The 20,423-nt window shown below is 37.7% G+C and overlaps 1 protein-coding gene across 1 annotated transcript in view; it reads left to right on the top strand.

Moving 5' to 3' along the window:
• The window catches only part of RASA1 (RAS p21 protein activator 1), a 121,858-nt gene that overhangs the window by 65,300 nt on the left and 36,135 nt on the right, over positions 1-20,423 (top strand). The window contains exons 9-11 of the mRNA XM_069085069.1: positions 1,244-1,322; positions 12,511-12,631; positions 13,334-13,490. Of these exons, the coding sequence (XP_068941170.1) occupies positions 1,244-1,322; positions 12,511-12,631; positions 13,334-13,490 (357 nt within the window). The remainder of the gene's footprint in view (positions 1-1,243; positions 1,323-12,510; positions 12,632-13,333; positions 13,491-20,423) is intronic.

Consider the following 20,423-nt stretch of genomic DNA (forward strand, 5'->3'; position numbering starts at 1 on the left):
TGTGTGTGTGTGTGTGTGTGTGTGTGTGTGTGTGTGTGTGTGTGTGTTCAGTGTCTGAGGCCAGATCCAAACTCTGACGTTGGGGCCGGCACTCTACTCACTGCGCCACCTACCCAACCCCCCAGTTTTGTACCTTTTATATTTTATACTGGAATTAAATTTTTGCATCTCCTTATTACTCTTTTATTATTAAGAATAGAGGAGTAGTAATCAAATGACAGATAAAAATAAAATCTTGAGTATTAAGAATATTTTTTCTCCATAATGAAATAAGGAAATCTTGGAAATTCAGATCAGTCTTAAACCAACATAGCATAGTGAAAAAAAGCACTGGACTTAGAAAATTTAGATTCTGACCTTCAGTTTCTTAATTTGTAAAATAGGGACAATAGTATACTACCTAAGGCACCAAATTGTTGTGAGAAAAGTACTTTGTAAACCTTAAATACAACATGTAAATGTCAGTGATTAGATTGTGGAGAAATTTAACTTACTTTGCCATATATCATATTTATCATATGTAGAAACTAAGAGTTGGAAATAAATTACAAACTTTATTTTACGTATTGCTATCCTTTAATTTCAGTTTTTATTCATATCTTTCTTGAAATATTAAATTAATTAAAGTGGTATTTTAAATAAAATTGTATGGTCCTTTTATATATAAATACATATTTATATCCATATGTATATAGTAGTGATATTTGTGAGAGATACTTCTAATTTTTCTTTGGTTTTATTTCCACCTCTCAGACATAGGTCCTTCAGAATACAATTATAGCCTAAATGTATCTGGTAATTAGAGAAACAATATAGAGGAGTTTTGGTGATGAGAATAATTAATCTAACACAACTTATTGATTGCTAAGTAAATGGAGTGTATCAGTTCTTCCATATCAGTCTCATAGAAGAATTGTAATAAAAATTGAATGCTTCTGATCTTTCATCCATGGTTTACAATCTCAGCTAATGTCAACTTATTTATTAAAAATTTTGGTGGTAATTTTATTGACCAAAAGAATCTTAATTTAGATAATAACTTGATGAAAAGTTGTTGTTTTATTAATGAAGTATTATCATGAACATACATTTCATTACTGTTTTCCAAGTTGTGTGCTATGGAAATCTTGTTAACATTACTTAACTCTTATTACTAGCATGTGATATTGAAGATTAATTTTATAAATTAACACTTTTTGGGACATTATACAAATTGTCAGTTTTACAATTTTTATGTTCATAGCATTGGTGACATCATTGAACATTATCGGAAGGAACAAATTGTTGAAGGCTACTACCTTAAGGATCCTGTCCCAATGCAGGTAAGGGTTTCATACCCCAGAGAGCCAAACAAGATTTTGAGGGTTGTTATTTTTTAAACATCTTTTTACTAGGGTATGTGTGTGTGTGTTTACAGAATTAAGTCTATGAACTTAGCCAGAAAAAAAATCAAAGTTGAATGAAGAAAAAATTATAGGTTGCTTAAATAGCAACAAGTTTCTTCATCCTAAAGCAAACTGAAAAATCCTTATTGGTTTCTGAGATTTGAGCAGTCACAAATTCTTAGAGATAACTTGTGGGGTTTATAGATTCTGTCATCCTAGGTAATTCTTTCTTTCTAGTTGACATAATTTATGTCAACTAGCTTCTAATTTTCCCTACATTTTTCCCTTTTTGTAAGTTTCCTGAAGGGATTCTGGTCTAGACTTGTGATTTCATTGCTATGGGGAGCTCTTTGGTATGAAACTCTTTCCATTGATGCAGATTAGCAAGTGACCCTTAGAGTACCTGTGGTATTGAGAAGCTAAGTGTCTTGCTCATGATCACACCACTAGTGTGTCAGTGGTAGAACTTGAGCTCCTTTCTTGATGACTCCAGGGATCATTAAAGCTAAAAACTGCACTGTCTTTTCAGACACCTTATAGACTCTTAATGATTGTTGAACTGAATTGAATTTCTGAACTCTCTATATCATGTTTAAATGCCATCAAGGCTGTCTTTTGGTACTCTGAAACTGCTCCTTACTTCTTATATCATCAGTTGGCTTGTTTGAGGGAATGTTAACTAATTTCAGTATTTGTAGCTTCTTAGCAAAGCATAATTAGAAAGGTAAATTTATTGTGTGCTTGTGTAAAGCCAAGCACCAGCAGCTCTCCAGGGAACTGTTGCTGTGAATAGCTTTAAGGTTCTGATTTCATAGTATAGTGAACTCTCTGTTCAGTAATAAGCTAAGACAAAACATTCACAGAAACCAAAGTACAGCATTCACAATGTTATAACATAACAACTTATCACAAAAGTGGCCACATAGTTTTAAACAAAAGATATCATTTAGTAAGTCTTTAATTCAATCATCTTTAAGGAGCAGTCCTTTCCTTAAGTGACACAAAGGTCAAAGTTCCTCACTTTTAGGTCACATTGTCTTAACCTCTCAGTCAGAAAAAGTCTTCCTTCTTGATTGGAGATAAGTTTCCAATCATCCTTAACTTAATCATCCTTAAGAGATACTAGGTACAGAGTACAAAGCCCCCTCCCCCTCCACCCCCAGGCCAGGTAAACTGTGATCTTCTCAGTCGGCACTAAGTACCCAAGGAGAGGTGTCTTCATCATGACTCATATCTAACTTGGAACATATACATGGGTATTTTTCCTCCCTCATTTTAAATTTAAATTTTTCTTGATCATTTTATATGCCAGATACCTAGGAAATTCTTTCTAGACTTTGTTATTTGGCCAAGAATATGTCATTCTTTTTAAAGCTATTTTCTAGACATTCAAATCCTATTCTTTGACATTTCCTTCTTAGCCAGCTTTTTGTTTTTCTAGGTTAATTTTTCACTTCTGCATCTCTTACCTTCAAAAGGCAAGAGTGAGGAAAATATAACTTGTGGCCCTGGGCAAGTCACTTAAAACCTGTTTGCCTTAGTTTCCTCATCTACAAAATTTAGCTGAAGAAGGAAATGGCAGACTACTCCAGTATCTTCATCAAGAAAACACCAAATGGGATCACAGAGTCAGACATGACTGAAAAACAACTGAACATCATGAACCATCCCTTAAGTTTTCTTGCCCAAGACCTCATATCTGTTAGTGATATGCTTCTTCATATTTGGGCTCATGTGAATCATGAGTCCTAGGTAGTTGTGATCCATTTTGATAAGCTTTTGTTTTGCCTTAGATATATTCTTTCAGTAAGACAATAGATCTCTCATTTTGTTATCAAGTCAACAAATAGTCATCTCATTAACCCCTGAGCAGAGTATCACTAGCTCCTGCTACTCTTTGAATTTTCATCTGACACTAGATGATCTCCTGATGACTTCTGTGACTGTACAGATCTGATTTGAAGCTCTGAATGTATAGATCTCCCTTTCCTTTCCTCTCCATGTAATTCTCTTCAAAATCCTGACAACACATCTCTGCTGCAGATCCCTTTTATTCCTATTGAAGTCATGCTGCTCTTTTCTTTAGGTTACATCATTTTTCTTCACAACTAAGAGTGTGGAGGGGCCTTCTTTTAGTACATTCATTTTGTCCTTCTGGAGGGAAATCAGCCTACACTTTGAACACAGATAACATTCACTCAACTGTGGCAGAAATGCAAACATGGAACACTTGGTGCTTGTCACTGCCTGGATTTTCATCTTTTTTTTTTTTTTAACTTGTGGGAATTTTTACCTCCACTCTTAGCATATAACTAAAACTTTTACAGCCGATTGTTGTCTCTTAATAACTTGGCAATTCTACTCTACTTTTTTTTCTGCTTAGCCTCAACAACTCTATTGCTATACTTATCTACCTAATTTTTTAATTTATACTAATCTGTATGTTTTACCTGTTTGGCCTGTACACAAACCTGCTCTTGCCAAATTGTTATACTTCTAATTGATTTACCTCCTTGGTCTTCTTTACTTTTCCTTATCTTTCCACTGATCTTATTTGGTAATATGTATTAAAAGGATGTAACAGAGATAGCATCAACAGCACTTGACAATTGATTGACTCGGCAGAGTAAGGGAAAAAGAGTGAAGAATGACTTTAAGGTTGCAAACCTTGAGTGACCAGAAGGATAATGGTGCCTGTAACAGAAATAGGGGAGTTTGGAGGAGGGAGGGGGAAAGATGATGAGCTCAGTTTTGAATGTTCTGGGGATATCCACATAGAAATGTTCAGTAGGTGTTTGGCAATGAACTACTAGAATTTAAAAGGAAAAATAAAGCTAGTTTTATACATTTAGGAATCATCTGCTTAGAGAGTATTGAGACCTTGGGGAAAGAAAAACAAGAGTGAGGGTGGCTAAATTGGGGGAGATGGGGTGGCTAGGTGGTGCAGTGAATAGAGCACCAGCCCTGAAATCAGGAGGACCTGAGTTCAAATCTGGCCTCAGACACTTAACACAAAAATAGCTGTGTGACCTTGGGCAAGTCACTTAAACCCAATTGCCCTACCTTCCCACCTCAAAAAAAATTTTTTTTAAAAGAAGAAAAATAAGAGGGCCTGGGACAGAAGTTCAGAGGATATTGACTATTACTGGACAGGAGATGGATAGTGATGAAGCAAAGATGACTGAGAAGCAACAATCATAAAGACAGAAGGAAACAAGATGGGAAATTATATAGGTCATCAGGGAGGCCAACACAGTCTAAAGCTGTAGAATTAAGACTGAGGAAGATTTTTTAAAACCAGTTAACATATTGCGGATAAAACAGTATTGTTAGAGTGGTATGGTTGGAAATCAGATTGCAAGGGGTTGAGATGTGTTAGAATTGAGCATATGGAGACAGTGGGTTTAGATGATTCTTTCAGGGGGTATGAGTGAAAAGAGTGATTATGGAGATTGATAAGGTTATATAAAAGTTTTGTTTTATTAATGGAGGAGAACTGGGCACATTTATAGGCAAGAAGGAACTAGTGGATAAAGAGAGAGTGAAGATGTGTGTTGTGTGTGTATGTGTAGCAAGCTTGTAAGAGAGTTGTCATTTGTTCCCTGCTACCTTGTTTCCTTTCTGCCTGTCCCCCAAAGGATTAGTGTGAATGGAAAGATTGAATCAAACACTCTTTTCCTTAAAAGAAGAGTAAGAATGACCTGGAGTCGATTACTTGACAACAGAGTAATATATGATGAATAAAGTGTATTTTTTTTTTAAGCAATTGGGGTTAAGTAACTTGCTCAAGGTTACACGACTAGTTATTTTTTCTGTGGGTGCCAAGTATCTGGGGCCAGAACCAATTCCGGGTCTCCCTACGCCAGGGCCGGTGCTCTTACTCACTGTGCCACCTGGCTGCCCCAGGATAAAGTGAATCTTAAAGAAGGAGAAGTTGTTGCATTATGGCTGTTAGGGGAGGGTCTGAAACTGGCATTGAGCAAGGAGTATACCTTCTCTTCATCTTATTCCATCCATTGTATTGGGAAAAGTGAGTGAAGAAGCACCCGTTACTGGAACAGGTCTAGAATATCTTATAATTAAAACAATTAAGTGTCTACCCTACTGATTTCAGTGAATGAAGGAAAAGGAAATAAGTAATTCTGTTAAGGGTGGAATAGGAACTACAGGGATATAAGCATTAGGGACTGGGGAAGAGTGGGACTAAGATAGATGGGTATAGGAGATGGTTGAAGATTTTTAGTGCCTTAAAAGATGTCTGAATCACAGAGATTAGGAGAATAAGAGGTGGGAAGTTGTATGCTATAATATGGGAATTCTGTGCTATTATAGCAGCTGGTACTGCCCCCCTTTGGGGTCCTGTAATGACAGCAGTAATACATCAGCAGTATTTTCTTTTTCCAGATACCAGGGGAAAAGGTGTTGAGCTGACAGAGGTTGAGATCTAGTCCATTATCTGTGTTTGTAAAAACATAGTGATTGGGTCCCCAGGCAGCTAAATAAACTCGGTCTCTGTACCATTTCTTTGCCTTATCTGAAGATGGGGGGCAGGGGAGTGGCATTTCCTCAAAAGATAATTCTACATGTATAACAATCATTTGGCTTTCACTTCCAGTTTAATTTGTTTCTGAGCTGTTGATTTTGGAGAAATACCTGACTTTAAGAAGACTTGATACTTTGTTCTGATCTTGAAAGAGCCCTGGTTTACATTAGCAGCCTCATGTATGGCCACTAAGGGCTGAGCCATTATTAATTTTCTCTAGTGTTAAGTGAAGAAGCACTAACTGATAATGCTTTCTTAAATAGTAATGGGTTCCAGAGTGAGAAAGATTCCAAATCCAATCTCAGGCAGGAGTTATGGCTAGAATCCTATGCTGGATCAAATAGTAAGAATCCAGGGAATAATTAGGTACTAGAGGGATATAGGTTGTGTTTAGGGAGGACTGGTACCTCTCTGATAGGTGCCAAGCCCTTTTCAGGGCTGCTTTCCACTTTTGGTGTCCACCTGTTCCACCCAACTCTCACCTGTGGCCAAGAAGTTGTAGCATGCGTAGTGGCCACACCCCATTAAGCCATTGGCATTACAGTAGTAGATGGGCTAAACCAGGTCGAAGGTAACCAAGGGTTCTCAGACCCATTGGTGAGTTAGGGGGGTGTCTACCCCCAGCATGTGAAGACTTACCCAAATGGAATGGGCAATAAGAATAATTTGTTCCAATGGCCATGAAGGCAGCTGGAGCAGGCACTGTGGAGTCCTTAGAGCTTGGTTAGACATTGAAGATACTCAGATCAGCCACTGCATCTTGAGCCATCACCAGCAGTCTTGATTCTGTCCTGCCACTGCACTGTGATAACTCTGGAGGAGAGGGCAAGGCCGATGACTTCATGTAACTCTGCCTCTCGTAAATCTAATTCATGCACAGATCAAAAGATAACACCTATACCATTTTACCATCATACCTATCTCAAAGACCTATGATGGCAGGCAAGTGATGAAGCAGCAGGTGTGGATACACTGGGAGCTGTAGTCACAACCCTGCTACACAGGCCATAAGAGCATTTCTCACTGGAAGCAGCAGTTGGATTTGGCAGCCCCCAGGATGTCTGAGCAGCCTTTTAAGAATCATACTGCTCACCTTCTGATATGAGGAATGGGTTAGAAAAGGTGCCCTAAAAATTGTCTGCTTAGTCTAACCTTGACCTATTTACTACGACAGAGGCAGGGAATCCCACTTTGCAATCAAAACACAAAAAAATGTCTGCAAAGGTGATTCTACTCACCATCAGCATATGGAATGTGTGCACACTTACAGACAGCACAAAATCCAGTAGACCTGAAAGATGAACAGCTCTTGGTGCGAGAGAACTCAGCACGTATTACACCCAAATAGCAGCCCTGAGTGAAACAACGCTTGCAAATGAAGTCCAGCTTTCTTAAGTTGGAGCTGGATACGGGTTTTTCAGGAGTGACCGTATTGAAGGGGAATGCTGTGAAGCTGGCATAGGTTTTGCAATCAAAACTAATCTAGTCAACAAGTTGGTATGCCTGCCAAAAGGAGTGAATGACAGACTCATGACAATGTGATTGCCCCTTGCAGGAAAATGGCACACCACCATCATCAGTGCTTATGCTCCTACCATGTCTAACTCTGAGGAGGTCAAAGAAAAATTTTATGAAGTCCTGGAGACCCTGATCAATGTGACAAAAGAGGACAAGCTTATAATTCTGGGTGACTTTAATGCTAGAGTAGCCTCAGACTACCAAATTTGTCAGGGAGTCCAAGGGAAGAATGGAGTTGGAAACAGCAACAGCAGTGGTCATTTACTACTGAAGACTTGTCCATCTCACGATCTTCTCATTACCAACACTGTCTTCATTTTATTTAAACACAATAGAACTTCATCAATGCACCCTCACAACAAACATCAGCATTTAATAGATTATTTGATCATAAGGAGAAGAGATAGACAGGATGTGAAAGTGATGAAGGTAATATGTGGTGTAGAGTGCTGGACTGATCATAGACTTAATCCTCTACATATTAAATACTCACATTCAAAAAAAGTGACAACGCCAAGGCACAGTGACTACCAGAAGAATTAATGTGAACAAATTAGAGCTTTTCTCTGTGCAGGAACAGTTTGTTGCTAAATTGGAAGGAAAGTTGAGCCAACACACAATTGGCAACAGTGGAGCAGAAAGGAGTGGATAGCTTTCAGAGATTTGGTGTATAGCACTGCATTTGCTCATCTGGGCCAGAACACTTGTGAACACCGAGACTGGTTCTTCAACTTGAAAAGGCTACAAGCCAAGACCAAAGTGGAAGGAGTGTTGATAAATGATTTTCTGTTTGTAGATAATTGTGCACTCGATGCAGCCTCTGAAGCTGAGATGCAACAAAGTATGGATCGATTCTCTGCTGCTTGTGCTAATTTTGGCCTAACTGAACACCAAGAAAACATAGGTACTCTATCAACCACCACCACACCATACATACATGGAACCATTGATTATAGTAAATGGAGAAATTTTGAATGCTGTGGATAAGTTCACTTACCTTGGTAGTGTACTTTCCAGGGATGTACACATTGATAATGAGGTTGATATACACATTGCCAGAGCTAGCTCAGTGTTTGGGGTGCTCAGAAGGAAAGTATGGGAGAGAAGCGGTATTAGACTTACTACCAAACTGAAAGTCTACAGAACTGTTGGGCTGACTTATTGTTGGATACCTGCGAAACTTGGACAGTCTACCAGTGCCATGCTAGGAAACTGAATCGCTTCCATTTGAATTGTCTTAGGAAGATTCTGAAGATCACCTGGCAGGATAAGGTACCAGACCCTGAGGTCCTTTCTCAGACTAAACTGCTCAAGCATTCAAACTCTGCTTCAGAGAGTGCAACTCCAGTGGGCTGGCCATGTTGTTTGAATGCAGAATATTCACTTGCCAGAAAGACTTTTATGGAGAACTCACATAGGGCTCACATAGTCAGAAGAAGCCATAGAGGGACATTCTCAAGGTCTCTCATAAGAATTTTGGAATTGATTTTGTGACGCGGGAGACGTTGGCCCAATGCTGCTCAGCATGGTGTGCCCTCATCAGAGAAGGTTCTGTGCTCTATGAGCAAAGCAGAATTGAGAAAACTCAAAGGAAGTGTAGGATACACAAATTTAGAGAATCCACCCTAAATATTCACATGGATTTTTTGTACCCAACCTGTGGTGTAGAGCATTCTGAGCTCATGTTGGTCTGATCAGCTCCATGTTGAAACTCGATTCAAGCATTGGTGATGTCATTTTAGTCCTCTTCAAGAATGAACAACAGCCAGGTACTAGGGCAAGAACCTTGGTGCTAATGCTTATCCCCACCCACCTGGAATCCCCTTAGGAACAGCAGGATGCCTATACTATGGAAGTAGTTCAAGATGGGGCCTAAACATGAACCATGTTTCTAAGGTCTGAATCCTTATTTGCATATGACAAACCACATGGTATTGAAGAGGTCCTTAGAATTCCTTTTGAGCATCATGGACTATATTGGGTACATTTTGGGACTTAGAATAACCTGTCTTGTTTCCTTTATTTTCTTCTAAACAAGCCTAAGGCCTCTTCTGATTGCCAACCCTTCTGTTTGAGCCTTCAGAATGCTGCAAATTGCCTCATCAATTATAATATTTGACTTAGTGTTTTCTTTTCTATTTTTTTGAAGTTTTACATAATTAAACTATCTTCACAGATAAACATGATCCATAGTGCCTTTTATTCCTTCTTTTTGCCAGCACCGACGTTTGCCTTTGCAGTATCCCTGACTTTATTCATTCTGTTCTTGCGTTCCTTTCGCGGCTTTCTTGATGTCTTAGTCTGTGCTTTGGTTCATTTTTCTTTGCATAGTTAAGGGAATCATAAACATGCCAAAGCCTGTTGTTTTGCCACCACCAAAATGGGTTCTGAATCCAAAGACAAAAATGACGTCTAGAGTTGTCTTGTACATCTTGGCTAGTTTTTCTCAAATTTCAGTCTTAGGCAGGATGAAGGACATCTATAACCATCTATTTGCGCTGAAGAAGGCTATTTTCATGAACTTCCTGGTTCTGATGGTTACATTGTCATTCATGGTGGCGGCTGGCTCCTTGAGCAGCAGGAGAGGGATTGACTTGGTGTTTTCTACAGCAACTATAATCTTCAATGATTTATGCATTCATATTGACAACCTTTATAATAATAGTAGCTTCCATAAGTTTTACATATCATTTGCTTTATAACAACTTCCTAGAGTAGGTAGTATAAATATTCTTATTTTACATATAATGAAAGTAATTTCAGAGAGGTTAAGTGGCTTACTTAACATCCAGGTCCCTACAGTTACAAATTCAAATTGGCCTCTCAGATCAGCCTAACTCCCATGACTTGCTTCTCAATCTGTGAACAAGTATTATTAAGTAATCTCCAATTCTTTCTTAGTAGTGGCTATACATGTTAAATGTAAAACTTTTAACATCACCTAAATCCTAATCACCTAAAATTGTTAAATTGGAACTGAAAGATACTTTAGGTTTATCTGATTCTCATTTTTTGAATTAGGAAACTGAGGTTCAGAGAGTTGAAATGACTTAGCCCAAATTTATATAGGAAGTAGCAGACCTATAATCTGATTTTAGATCCTCTGACATGCTTTCCTATTATACCATACCTCTAATCAGTTTCCTATGCTTTGATCTAATCTTGTCCTTTTTTTCTTCTGCTTTGACATAGCCTTCTTTTCATAATAATGAGTCATTTCAACAATGCATTCTCTTCTCTTCTTGAATCTTTTTTTCCACTCTTTACCCTCATCATCTTTTTCACTCCTACTCCCAAGCTTGTCAGCTCTTCTGTAGTTTTGGTGACTGAGTTCACTACAAATTATGCTATCAACTGTCAGTTGGGCCTGTACTGATTCACATTTTATAAATCCAACCTTGATTGAACTCCATATGTCATATCTTTTTAGGGGCTAGTCTAAATTTCCTTCTTTGCCCTCAAGCTCCCAACTTCTGTTTCATTCCATTCTTTGAGCACAGGACTTGACCCTCCTCCTTTACTCAGAGGGTTTGAAACCTGCTGTCGTGATTTCATTCTGTCATGTTGTATGCCTGATTATGGTCATCAGCATGGGTAAATAAATGAACTATGAGTGAATGAATAAGGCATTTATTTATTAACTACTTCCCATGTACAAAACACCTGCTAAGCACCGAGGATACAAATAGAAAAGTTAAGACAGTTCTTACTTTCAAGGAACCCACAACTGCAAGTCAGATGGAAAAGTTCCCTGGTTATGAGGATGTAGTGACAAAGAAGATATTAATGCTGCCTCTTTCACATCATTATTTAACTTCACTTTCCCAGAGCTTTTAGGTTCAAGGGCTTGGGCTGTCCTCATCAGGGTCTGATGGGAGCTGGTAGTTAAGATGGTAGTGTGACTTGCTGCCTCCTGTCCCTCCCTTAGAGTGATCCCTCAGCTATCTTGCCTGCTCTGTGTGTGACAGGTGGGTGTCAGTTGTTGGGGATGACTGGGCTGGAAGCAGGAATGGTGGTCCAAGGAATACTACCACTCCCAGACTTTCTGTGCCTGTTGATCAGCAGCTGGTGAATAGAAAGGTGGGTCCCCTATCCACAGTGATTTTTCCCCACAGTGATGGCTATGGGATCTAAATTGGAAGCAAGTCTGGTGGTTTAGGGGACACCATTACTCCCAAGGTTCTTGTATTTGGTGTCCTAGGCTGTCCTCATCTGGGGCTAAAGGGAGGTTTTGGACAAATTGGCCATGATAGTTTGACTTGTCTGGCATATGATTCCTTAAGGATTATATGAAAAGCTACAAAATAGACCTGTGGGAAAGCAGTCTGTCTGACGTCACTAATGAAATAATGAATACAAATTTTTGCAATTTTATTTCAGCAGATAAACATGAAATTAATCTGGGAGAACAGAAGTTGTACCTGGGTTTTTTTATCCATTTGTCCTCTTAGTCTTATTCTGCCAATTTCCTTAGATTAAGTCTTCCCACATTCCAGTAGATCAGCAATTTCACTTCTATGTGTACTCCTTCCAGTAATAAAGCTCACAACTTTGTTCACACCCATCCATCCATGAAACTCCTATCTGTGTCTTTCTGTAAATTCACATTGAATTCTGTTGTATGGACCTTCCTCACCATTCAAGGTTATAGTGGAGTTCAGGAGTTAATCCCTAGTTCTTCCTACATGACTAGTCTTTCTTTTCTTTCATTTATGCATTTCTCTGATTACAACTTTTACATTGCTTTGCATGTGTAATATGTGTTCCCAAGAAATTATAAATGTGAGCTTTATTGTATCATGTTATTGCAAATTAAATCATTTTAATGGGTTACTTGTGATATTTAAGTACTATTCTGATACTTTTGAAAAGCAAGGATTCTTTTTATGTGAAGCTCCTCCTTGATTTATCTATTATGCAAATTTAGGATTTGACAGGACTTTTTTTTAGTTGAGGGTACACATACATTTCCTTCCTTAATTAAGTAACTCTTACGTAGATTTACCTCAGATTCACCAAGAAGTTGTATTTGAGAGATATTTGTATGTATTTTTTTTAAATCAGCATCAAGAACAAGTACTTAATGATTCAGTAGATGGCAAAGAAATCTACAATACAATTCGTCGCAAAACAAAGGATGCCTTTTATAAAAATATTGTTAAGAAAGGCTATCTTCTAAAAAAGAGTAAGTATGATTTTTCGTTATATTTTAAAATATCTTATATTTTACTTATTTAAAATTGTCATTCATATTAGTCATAAAACAAAAGTTTGGTTTTTTAAGTATACTTATTATATAATACTGATTTTCTCAGCTAGCTGACTATTTAACAATTTTTTTTTTTAAGTAAGGATTATAAACAAAACCCCTTTCATGTCTCTTAGGTTTAAAGAACAAATCTCTCTGACTTCCAGGTCTCTTACCTCTAGCTTTAAGGACCTCGAGTAGTCTTGATTGCCAGCACGGTTGTGTGCTTTGCAATTATTTGAAGGAACATCCCCATATATGTGAAATACTAACCCTTATTATTACTCTTTGAAGTGCTTTTTATACCTTGGTTCATTGAGACATTTGAAGGCTAGAGAAAAGTTAATTTCACATTAATGGAGAACTTTAAGAACACATAAGACAATTTGTAGTAATTACATGCTTTCATTAGAGGATATATTTATTAAGTTTCTAGGCGTTTTTATTCATTTTGTAAGAGTTCTTCATTTTCTGCATACAAGATTAATAAAATTTAGAAAGGACAGCTGTTAAGATTTTAGTTTCATATAAGGTTTAAAAAATTTTGTTGAACACTTTCTTTCTATTTCCAGTGGTTTAACTTTTAGTTTTTAATGTTTATTGGGAAAAAATGAAAATAATTGCTTTTTTTTTGGGCAGGCAAAGGAAAGCGGTGGAAAAATTTATATTTTATCTTAGAGGGAAATGATGCCCAGCTTATTTATTTTGAAAGTGAAAAACGAGCCACAAAACCAAAAGGATTAATAGATCTCAGTGTTTGTTCTGTCTATGTTGTTCATGATAGTCTGTTTGGCAGGTAAGATGGTTTTTTTTCTTTATCTTTTTTGGAATTTTCATTCCATTAACCACCACTAGGCTCCCCTCACCCCCACCCTCACCCCCTCAAAAGTCTGTTAACTACTTAATCCAGTGGCCTTTTCTCAGCTCTCTCTGTCACTTTTCTTTTCAATCTCTCTGTCACTTTGTGGAAGGAGTGGGTGGGTGGGTGGTAATTGTTTCTTGAGACTGAGTGTCCCTTTTGTACTGTCCTGAACCCTTTACTCTTCCTGTATTCCTCTCTTAGTGATATCAGCTGTCCATTATACATGTAATTTTTAAATCCATATATTGTTTTTGTTGTCCAGTCTGCACTCAAAAGTTCATCAGTTCTCTCTGGAGGTGCATAGCAATTTTCATCATGAGTCCTTATGAATTGTCTTGGATCATTGTATTGATCAGAATAACTAAATCTTTCATAGTTGATCATCCTTACTATGTTGCTGTTACTGTGTTCTCCTGGTTCTGCTTACTTTGCATCAGTTGGTAGAAGTCTTCCTAGATTTTTCTGAAACCATCCTGCTCATTGCTTCTTCTAGGACGATGAATAATATTCCATCACAATGATATACCATGATTTTTTCAGCCAGTCCCTATTTGATGGGTATACCCTCAAATTCCATTTCTTTGCCATCACAAAAAACTGCTACAACTGTTTTTGTAGGAACAGGCCCTTTTCCCTTTTTTTGGATGTTTTTGGGGGTATAGACCTAGCAGTGAATATTGCTGGATCAGCATTGATCCAAATTGTTCTCCAGAATGGTTGGACCACAGCTTCACTAACAGTCATTAGTGTACTCATTTGCATACATTCTGTCTAGCCTTTGTCTCTACTGATAGGTGTGATGTAGTACCTCAGAGTTGTTTCAGTTCATATTTGTCTAATCAATAATGATTGGTTGAGTTCTTTTTCATTAAAAAAAATTTTTTTATAAGATTGTAAATGACTTTCATTTCTTTTAAAAATCGCCTGTTCATATCCTGCGATCATTTATTTTGGAGGGAATAGCTCTTTTTATAAATTTGATTCAGTTCCCGTCATACTGAGAAATGAGGCCTTTGTCTGAATAACTTGCTTGTAAAATTTTTGATGTTGCTTAATTGTCTATGGTACCTTTTATCAGATTCTGGTTTCTAATCCATTCTGCTCTCTGCTTTTGTTTTATGGGTGAATTCATCCCATTCAAATTCACAGTTATGATTACTAACTGTATTTCCATCAATTCTCTTTTCTTTTGTTTATCCTTCTCCCTCTCTGTTTTTACCCCGTCCCTTTTCAAAAGTCTGTTTTGCTTCTGACCACAGCCTCCCATCTGCTCTCCCTTTTTTATAAACCAGTTTCCCTAATGAATATTGATGGAAAAATTTTTAAGTAAAATAATAACAAATAGATTACAGTAATTTATTATAAGACTGGCAGGGGGAATTTATACCAGGGATATAGGACTGATTCAATGTTAGTAAAACAGCATAATTGACCATATCAGTAACAAAACCAACAGAAATCATATGTTTATCTCAATAGATACAGAAAAAGCTTTTGACAAAATACAGTACTCATTCCTATTAAAAAACAGAGATCACAAGAATAAATGAAGCTTTCCTTAAAATGATAAGTTGTATCTATCTAAAACACCAGCAAGCGTTATCTTTAATGGGGATAAACTAGAAACCTTCCCAATAAAAACAAGGTGAAGTAAAGATGCTCATTATCACCACTATTATTCAATATTATACTATAAATGTTAGCTTCAGCAATAAAAGAAGAAAAATAAATTAAAGGAATTCAAATAGACAATGAGGAAACAAAACTTACTCTTTGCAGGTGATATGATCTTATACTTGTAGATTCAACTAAAAAACTACTTTAAGTAATTAAAAACTTTAGCAAAGTTGTAGGATATAAAATAAACTCACATAAATCATCAGCATTTCTGTATGTTGCCAACAAAGCCCAACAAGCAAGAAATAGAGAAATTCCATTTAAGATAATTGTAGACAGTGTAAAATACTGGAAGTCTACCTGTCAAGACAAACCCAGGAACTAAATGAACACAGTTTATAAAATACTTTTCCCACAGATAAAGTCAGTACTAAAAAATTGGAAAATTATCAAATGCTCATGGGTGGGCTGAGCCAATTAATAAAAATTACAATTCTGCCTAAATTAATTTCCTTACTCAGTGCCATATCAATCAAAGTGCCAAAAATCTATGTTACTCAACTAGAAAAAAAATAACAATTCATCTGGAAGAACAGAAGTTCAAGAATCAAGGGAATTAATGGAAAAAAAGATGTGAAGGAAATGATATCAGATCTCAGACTACATTATAAAGCAGTAATCCTCAAACCATCTGGTACTTGAATCAGTGTAATAGATTAGGTACACAATACACAGAAGTAAATGACCATAGTAATACACTGTTTGATAAAGCCAAAGACCCTAGCTTTTGTGATAAGAACTTATTATTTGATAAAACTACTAGAAAAACAGTATGGCTAAAACTAGGTATAGATCAACATCTTATACCACATCTCCAAGATAAGGTCAAAATGGGTATGTGATTTAGACATGAAAGGTGATACCATAAACAAATTAGAACAAGACAAGTTTACCCGTCACATCTGTAGAGAAGGGAAGAATTTATGACCAGACAAGAAATAAGAGAGCTTTATGGGATGTAAAATGGATAATTTTGATTATTATGAAAAGATTTTTGCACAGACAAAACTAGTGAAACCAAAATTACAAGGAAAGCAGAAAACTGGGAAAATTTTGTATAGCAAGTGTCTCTGATAGAGGCTTCATTTGTCAGATATATAAAAAACTGAGTCAAATTTACAAGAATACGAGTGATTCCTCAATTGATAAAAGATCAAATGATATGAAAGGGCAGTTTTAAGATGAAGAAAGTAATGTAATCTATAGTCATGTGAAAAAAAATGCTCTCACAACTAATTAGAGAAATGCAAATTAAATAACTCTTAGGTACCACCTCACCTATCAGATTTACTAATGTGATGGAAAAGAAAAATGATAGATGTTGGGGTATGTGGTACTATTGGAACACTAATTGCACTGTTGGTAGAATTGTGAACTGATCCAACCATTCTGGAGAGCAATTTCAAACTATTCCCAAAGGACTATAAAACTGTGCATACCCTTTGATCTAGCAATATCAGTACTAGGTCTGTATCCCAGAGAGAGAAAAAAGGGGGAAAGGACTTATTTAAAAATATATATATTTCTGTTAGCCCTTTTTGTTGTGGCATAGAATTGAAAGTTGAGGTATGTCCATCAGTTGGGGAATGGCTGGCCAAGCTGTGGTATGTGATCATGATGGAATACTATTATGGTCTAAGAAGTGGGGAGGATTATGGTTCCAGAAAAACCTGAAAAAAATTTCACAAACTGATGCAAAATGAAGTGAGCAGATCCAGGAGAGCATTGTATGCAGTAATGTCAACATCGTATGATCAATTATGAATGATTTAGCTATTCTCAGCGATACAGTGATCTAAGAAGATGAATTACAAAAGACTTAATGAAAAATGCTTTCCATGGGGGGCAGAGTCAAGATGGCAGAGTAGAAGCAGGACCTCCCCACTGCTCCAGCTTCTACCTTCCCCAGTCCATGTAAAAGGGGACTCTAAACAAACTTTGGAGTTCCACAACCCATAAAATGACACAGAGAAACTAACCTCCCACTGAGGACAGCCCGGCAGGCCAACAGGAATTGGCCAGCACAGTGCTCTGGGAGCTAAGCCCAGCCCCAGCTGAGGCTTTAGCCCCAAGGCGGGCCTGACCAGCTGCAGGCAGGAGGGACTCCAGATCAGGAGCAGCTGTGGCCATCTCCACATTGATCAACACATAGATGCGAAGGACAAAGTGAGAGGTCACTGCAGTCTGGACTTTGGGACCCAGTAAGTGGGAGTGCATGGCTTTTGCCCCCAGGGTGAGAAGCCACTGAGCCACTGGCACAGCCAGCCAGTGCCATGTGGCAGCTTCAGCTCCTGGCCTGCAGAATGTAGGGAGACCAAGCACCAGTCTGAGGGGTAATCGCTGTTGCTTTAACCTTCTTGGATCTGGATTGCAGTCTAGGGTAGAGGTCCTGGCGTGTGTGTCCAGCTTGCCAGAGCTTGTGGAGACCTCAGAGAGGGCACACATCTAATACCTCCGGCAGCTGAGAAAACCCCCACGTTTGGGACAAAAGCTCCCCTCTCTGGTGGCAGAGTCCTACTGTGGCAAAAAGCCCAAGGGTCAAGTGACTAAGGGGCGACATGACCAGGCAAAGGAAATAAAGCAGACAGAAGATTCCAACATTAGACTACTATTTTGGGGGCAAAAAGGAGCAAAGCATGGAACAGGAGGAAGACAGTCAAGTCAGAACTGGGCGACATGACCAGGCAAAGGAAATAAAGCAGACAGAAGATTCCAACATTAGACTACTATTTTGGGGGCAAAAAGGAGCAAAGCATGGAACAGGAGGAAGACAGTCAAGTCAGAACCCCTGCACCAAAAGCTTCAAAGGAAAATACAAGCTGGTTACAGGCCATAGAGGACCTTAAGAAGCAGATAAGAGAAGTGGAGGAAAAATTGGAAAGAGAAATGAGAACGATGCAAGGAAATTACGAAATGAGAGTCAGCAGCCTGACTGAGGAAAATAATACCTTAAAAAACAGACTGACTCAAATGGCAAAAGAGACTCAAAAAGGCAATGAGGAGAAGAATGCCTTAAAAAGTCAAATTCACCATATGGAAAAAGAATCTCAAAAGCTCACTGAGGAGAATCATTGCTTCAGAATTAGATTGTAGCAAATGGAAGCTAATGACTTTATGAGAAATCAAGATGCTGTTCAAAAGATCTAAACAGATGAAAGAATAGAAGGCAATGTGAAATATCTCATGGGAAAAAACACTGACCTGGAAAATAGATCCAGGAGAGATAATTTAAAAATTATTGGACTACCTGAAAGCCATGACCAAAGTAAGAACCTAGAAATCATCCTCCAGGAAGTTCTCAAAGAAAACTGCCCTGATGTTTAGTACCTGAGGGCAAAATAGAGGTTGAAAGAATCCATCGATTACCTCCTGAAAAAGATGCCACAAAGAAAACTCCTAGGAATATTATAGCCAGCTTCCAGAATTCCCAGATTAAGGAGAGAATATTACAAGCAGCCAGGAAGAAGCAATTTGAATATTGTGGAAACACAATCAGGATAACCCAGGATCTGGCAGCTTCTACACTGAGGGATCAAAGGGCTTGGAATATGATATTCCGGAGGTCAAAGGAGCTGGGATTAAAACCAAGAGTCACCTGCCCAGCAAAACTGAGTATCATGTTTCAGGGGAAAATACGGTCATTCAGTGGAATAGAGGACTTTCAAGCTTTCGTGCTGAAAAAAACAGAGTTGAATAGAAAATTTGTCATTCAGATACAAGAAGCAAGAGAAGCATGAGAAGGTGAACAGGGAAAAAAAATCATAAGGAACTTATCAAAGTTGAACTATTAACATTCCTACATGGAAAAACAATAATTGTAACTGATGAAACTTTTCTCAATATTTGAAGGGAATAGAAATACATATGTCTATATATGAGGGTATATATGGGCTTATGAATATACATGTGAATGTGTATATATATGTTTACAGTTATACATAGATAGAGGGCATGGGACCAATTTAACAGGAAGGGATGATACTTAAAAGGTGAAATTAAGAGATGAGAGATGTATACAATGAGAGGAGATGGGGAGAGACAGAATGGGGTAAACTATCTCATACAGAAGAGGCAAGGGAAAATGGTTACAATGGAGGGGAAGAATAGGAAGGCAAAAGGGAATGGGTCAGCCTTATTCCCATTGAATTTGGCCTGAGGAGGGAATGAAATACACACTAAATAGAGTATCTCACTCTCCAGGAGAGTGGGGGGGAAGGGAATTAGAGGGGGGCTGATGGAAGGAGGGCAGGTTGGGGGGGGAGGCAAGTTAGAAGCACCCACTTTTGAAAAGGGATGGGATCACAGTAGAGAATAGAACAAGTAGGAGGTGGGATTGGAGGGAGGGAAATATAATCAGGCTTTTACAATATATCTACTATGTTAGTGTTTTGCATTAGCCACACATGTACAACCTATACTGAACTGCTTATCTTTCCAGTAAGGATGTGTGACAAGGGAGGACAGGAATGAATCTGGAATTCAAAGTTTTAAAATCAAATATTCAAATATATATATACTATTATTACTATTTTACATGTTATTGGAAAATAAGATATACAGGCACTGGGGCATAGAGATCTACTGGAAAAGTCAAAAGGGGTATGGTAGAAAATATGGGAGAGAGCAGATTGGAGGAGGGGTTATCCTGTGGAACTGCTATTTTGGGGCGGTGGGTAGGGGGAAAATGGGGAGAAAATTTGTAACTCAAAATCTGGCGGAAATGAATGATGTAAATCAGAAGTTAATAAAGCATTTGAAACCTTAAAAAAAATGCTTTCCACTTCTAAAAAACTGATGGAGTGTGAATGCATATCAAAACATACTCTTTTTCTCTTTATTTTTCTCATGTTTTTTGGTTTGTTTTGTGTCTTTTTCCACAATGTGACTCATGGAAATATGTTCTGCGTGATTGTACATGTATAACTTAGATTAGTTTGCTTTCTGTGTCAGAGAATAGGGAGGGAAGGGGAGACATATAGAACTCAAAATTTAAAAAAATGAAAGTTCAAAATTATTTTTACATGTAATTAAAAAAAATAAAATACTACTTAATTAAAAAAACCCTACCCTCCCTTTTCTTTTATCCCCTTTCTCTCCTGTCTCCTCTTAGGGTAAAATAGATTTCAGTATCCAACTCAATGTGCATACATATACCTATCTATCTATATCTCTGTCTATTTGTATGTTCTG

This window comes from Petaurus breviceps, unplaced genomic scaffold (genome assembly GCF_028583685.1).
Source record: "Petaurus breviceps papuanus isolate PSGF00001 unplaced genomic scaffold, PetGlider_PUasm1.0 175, whole genome shotgun sequence".
Taxonomy (NCBI): domain Eukaryota; kingdom Metazoa; phylum Chordata; class Mammalia; order Diprotodontia; family Petauridae; genus Petaurus; species Petaurus breviceps.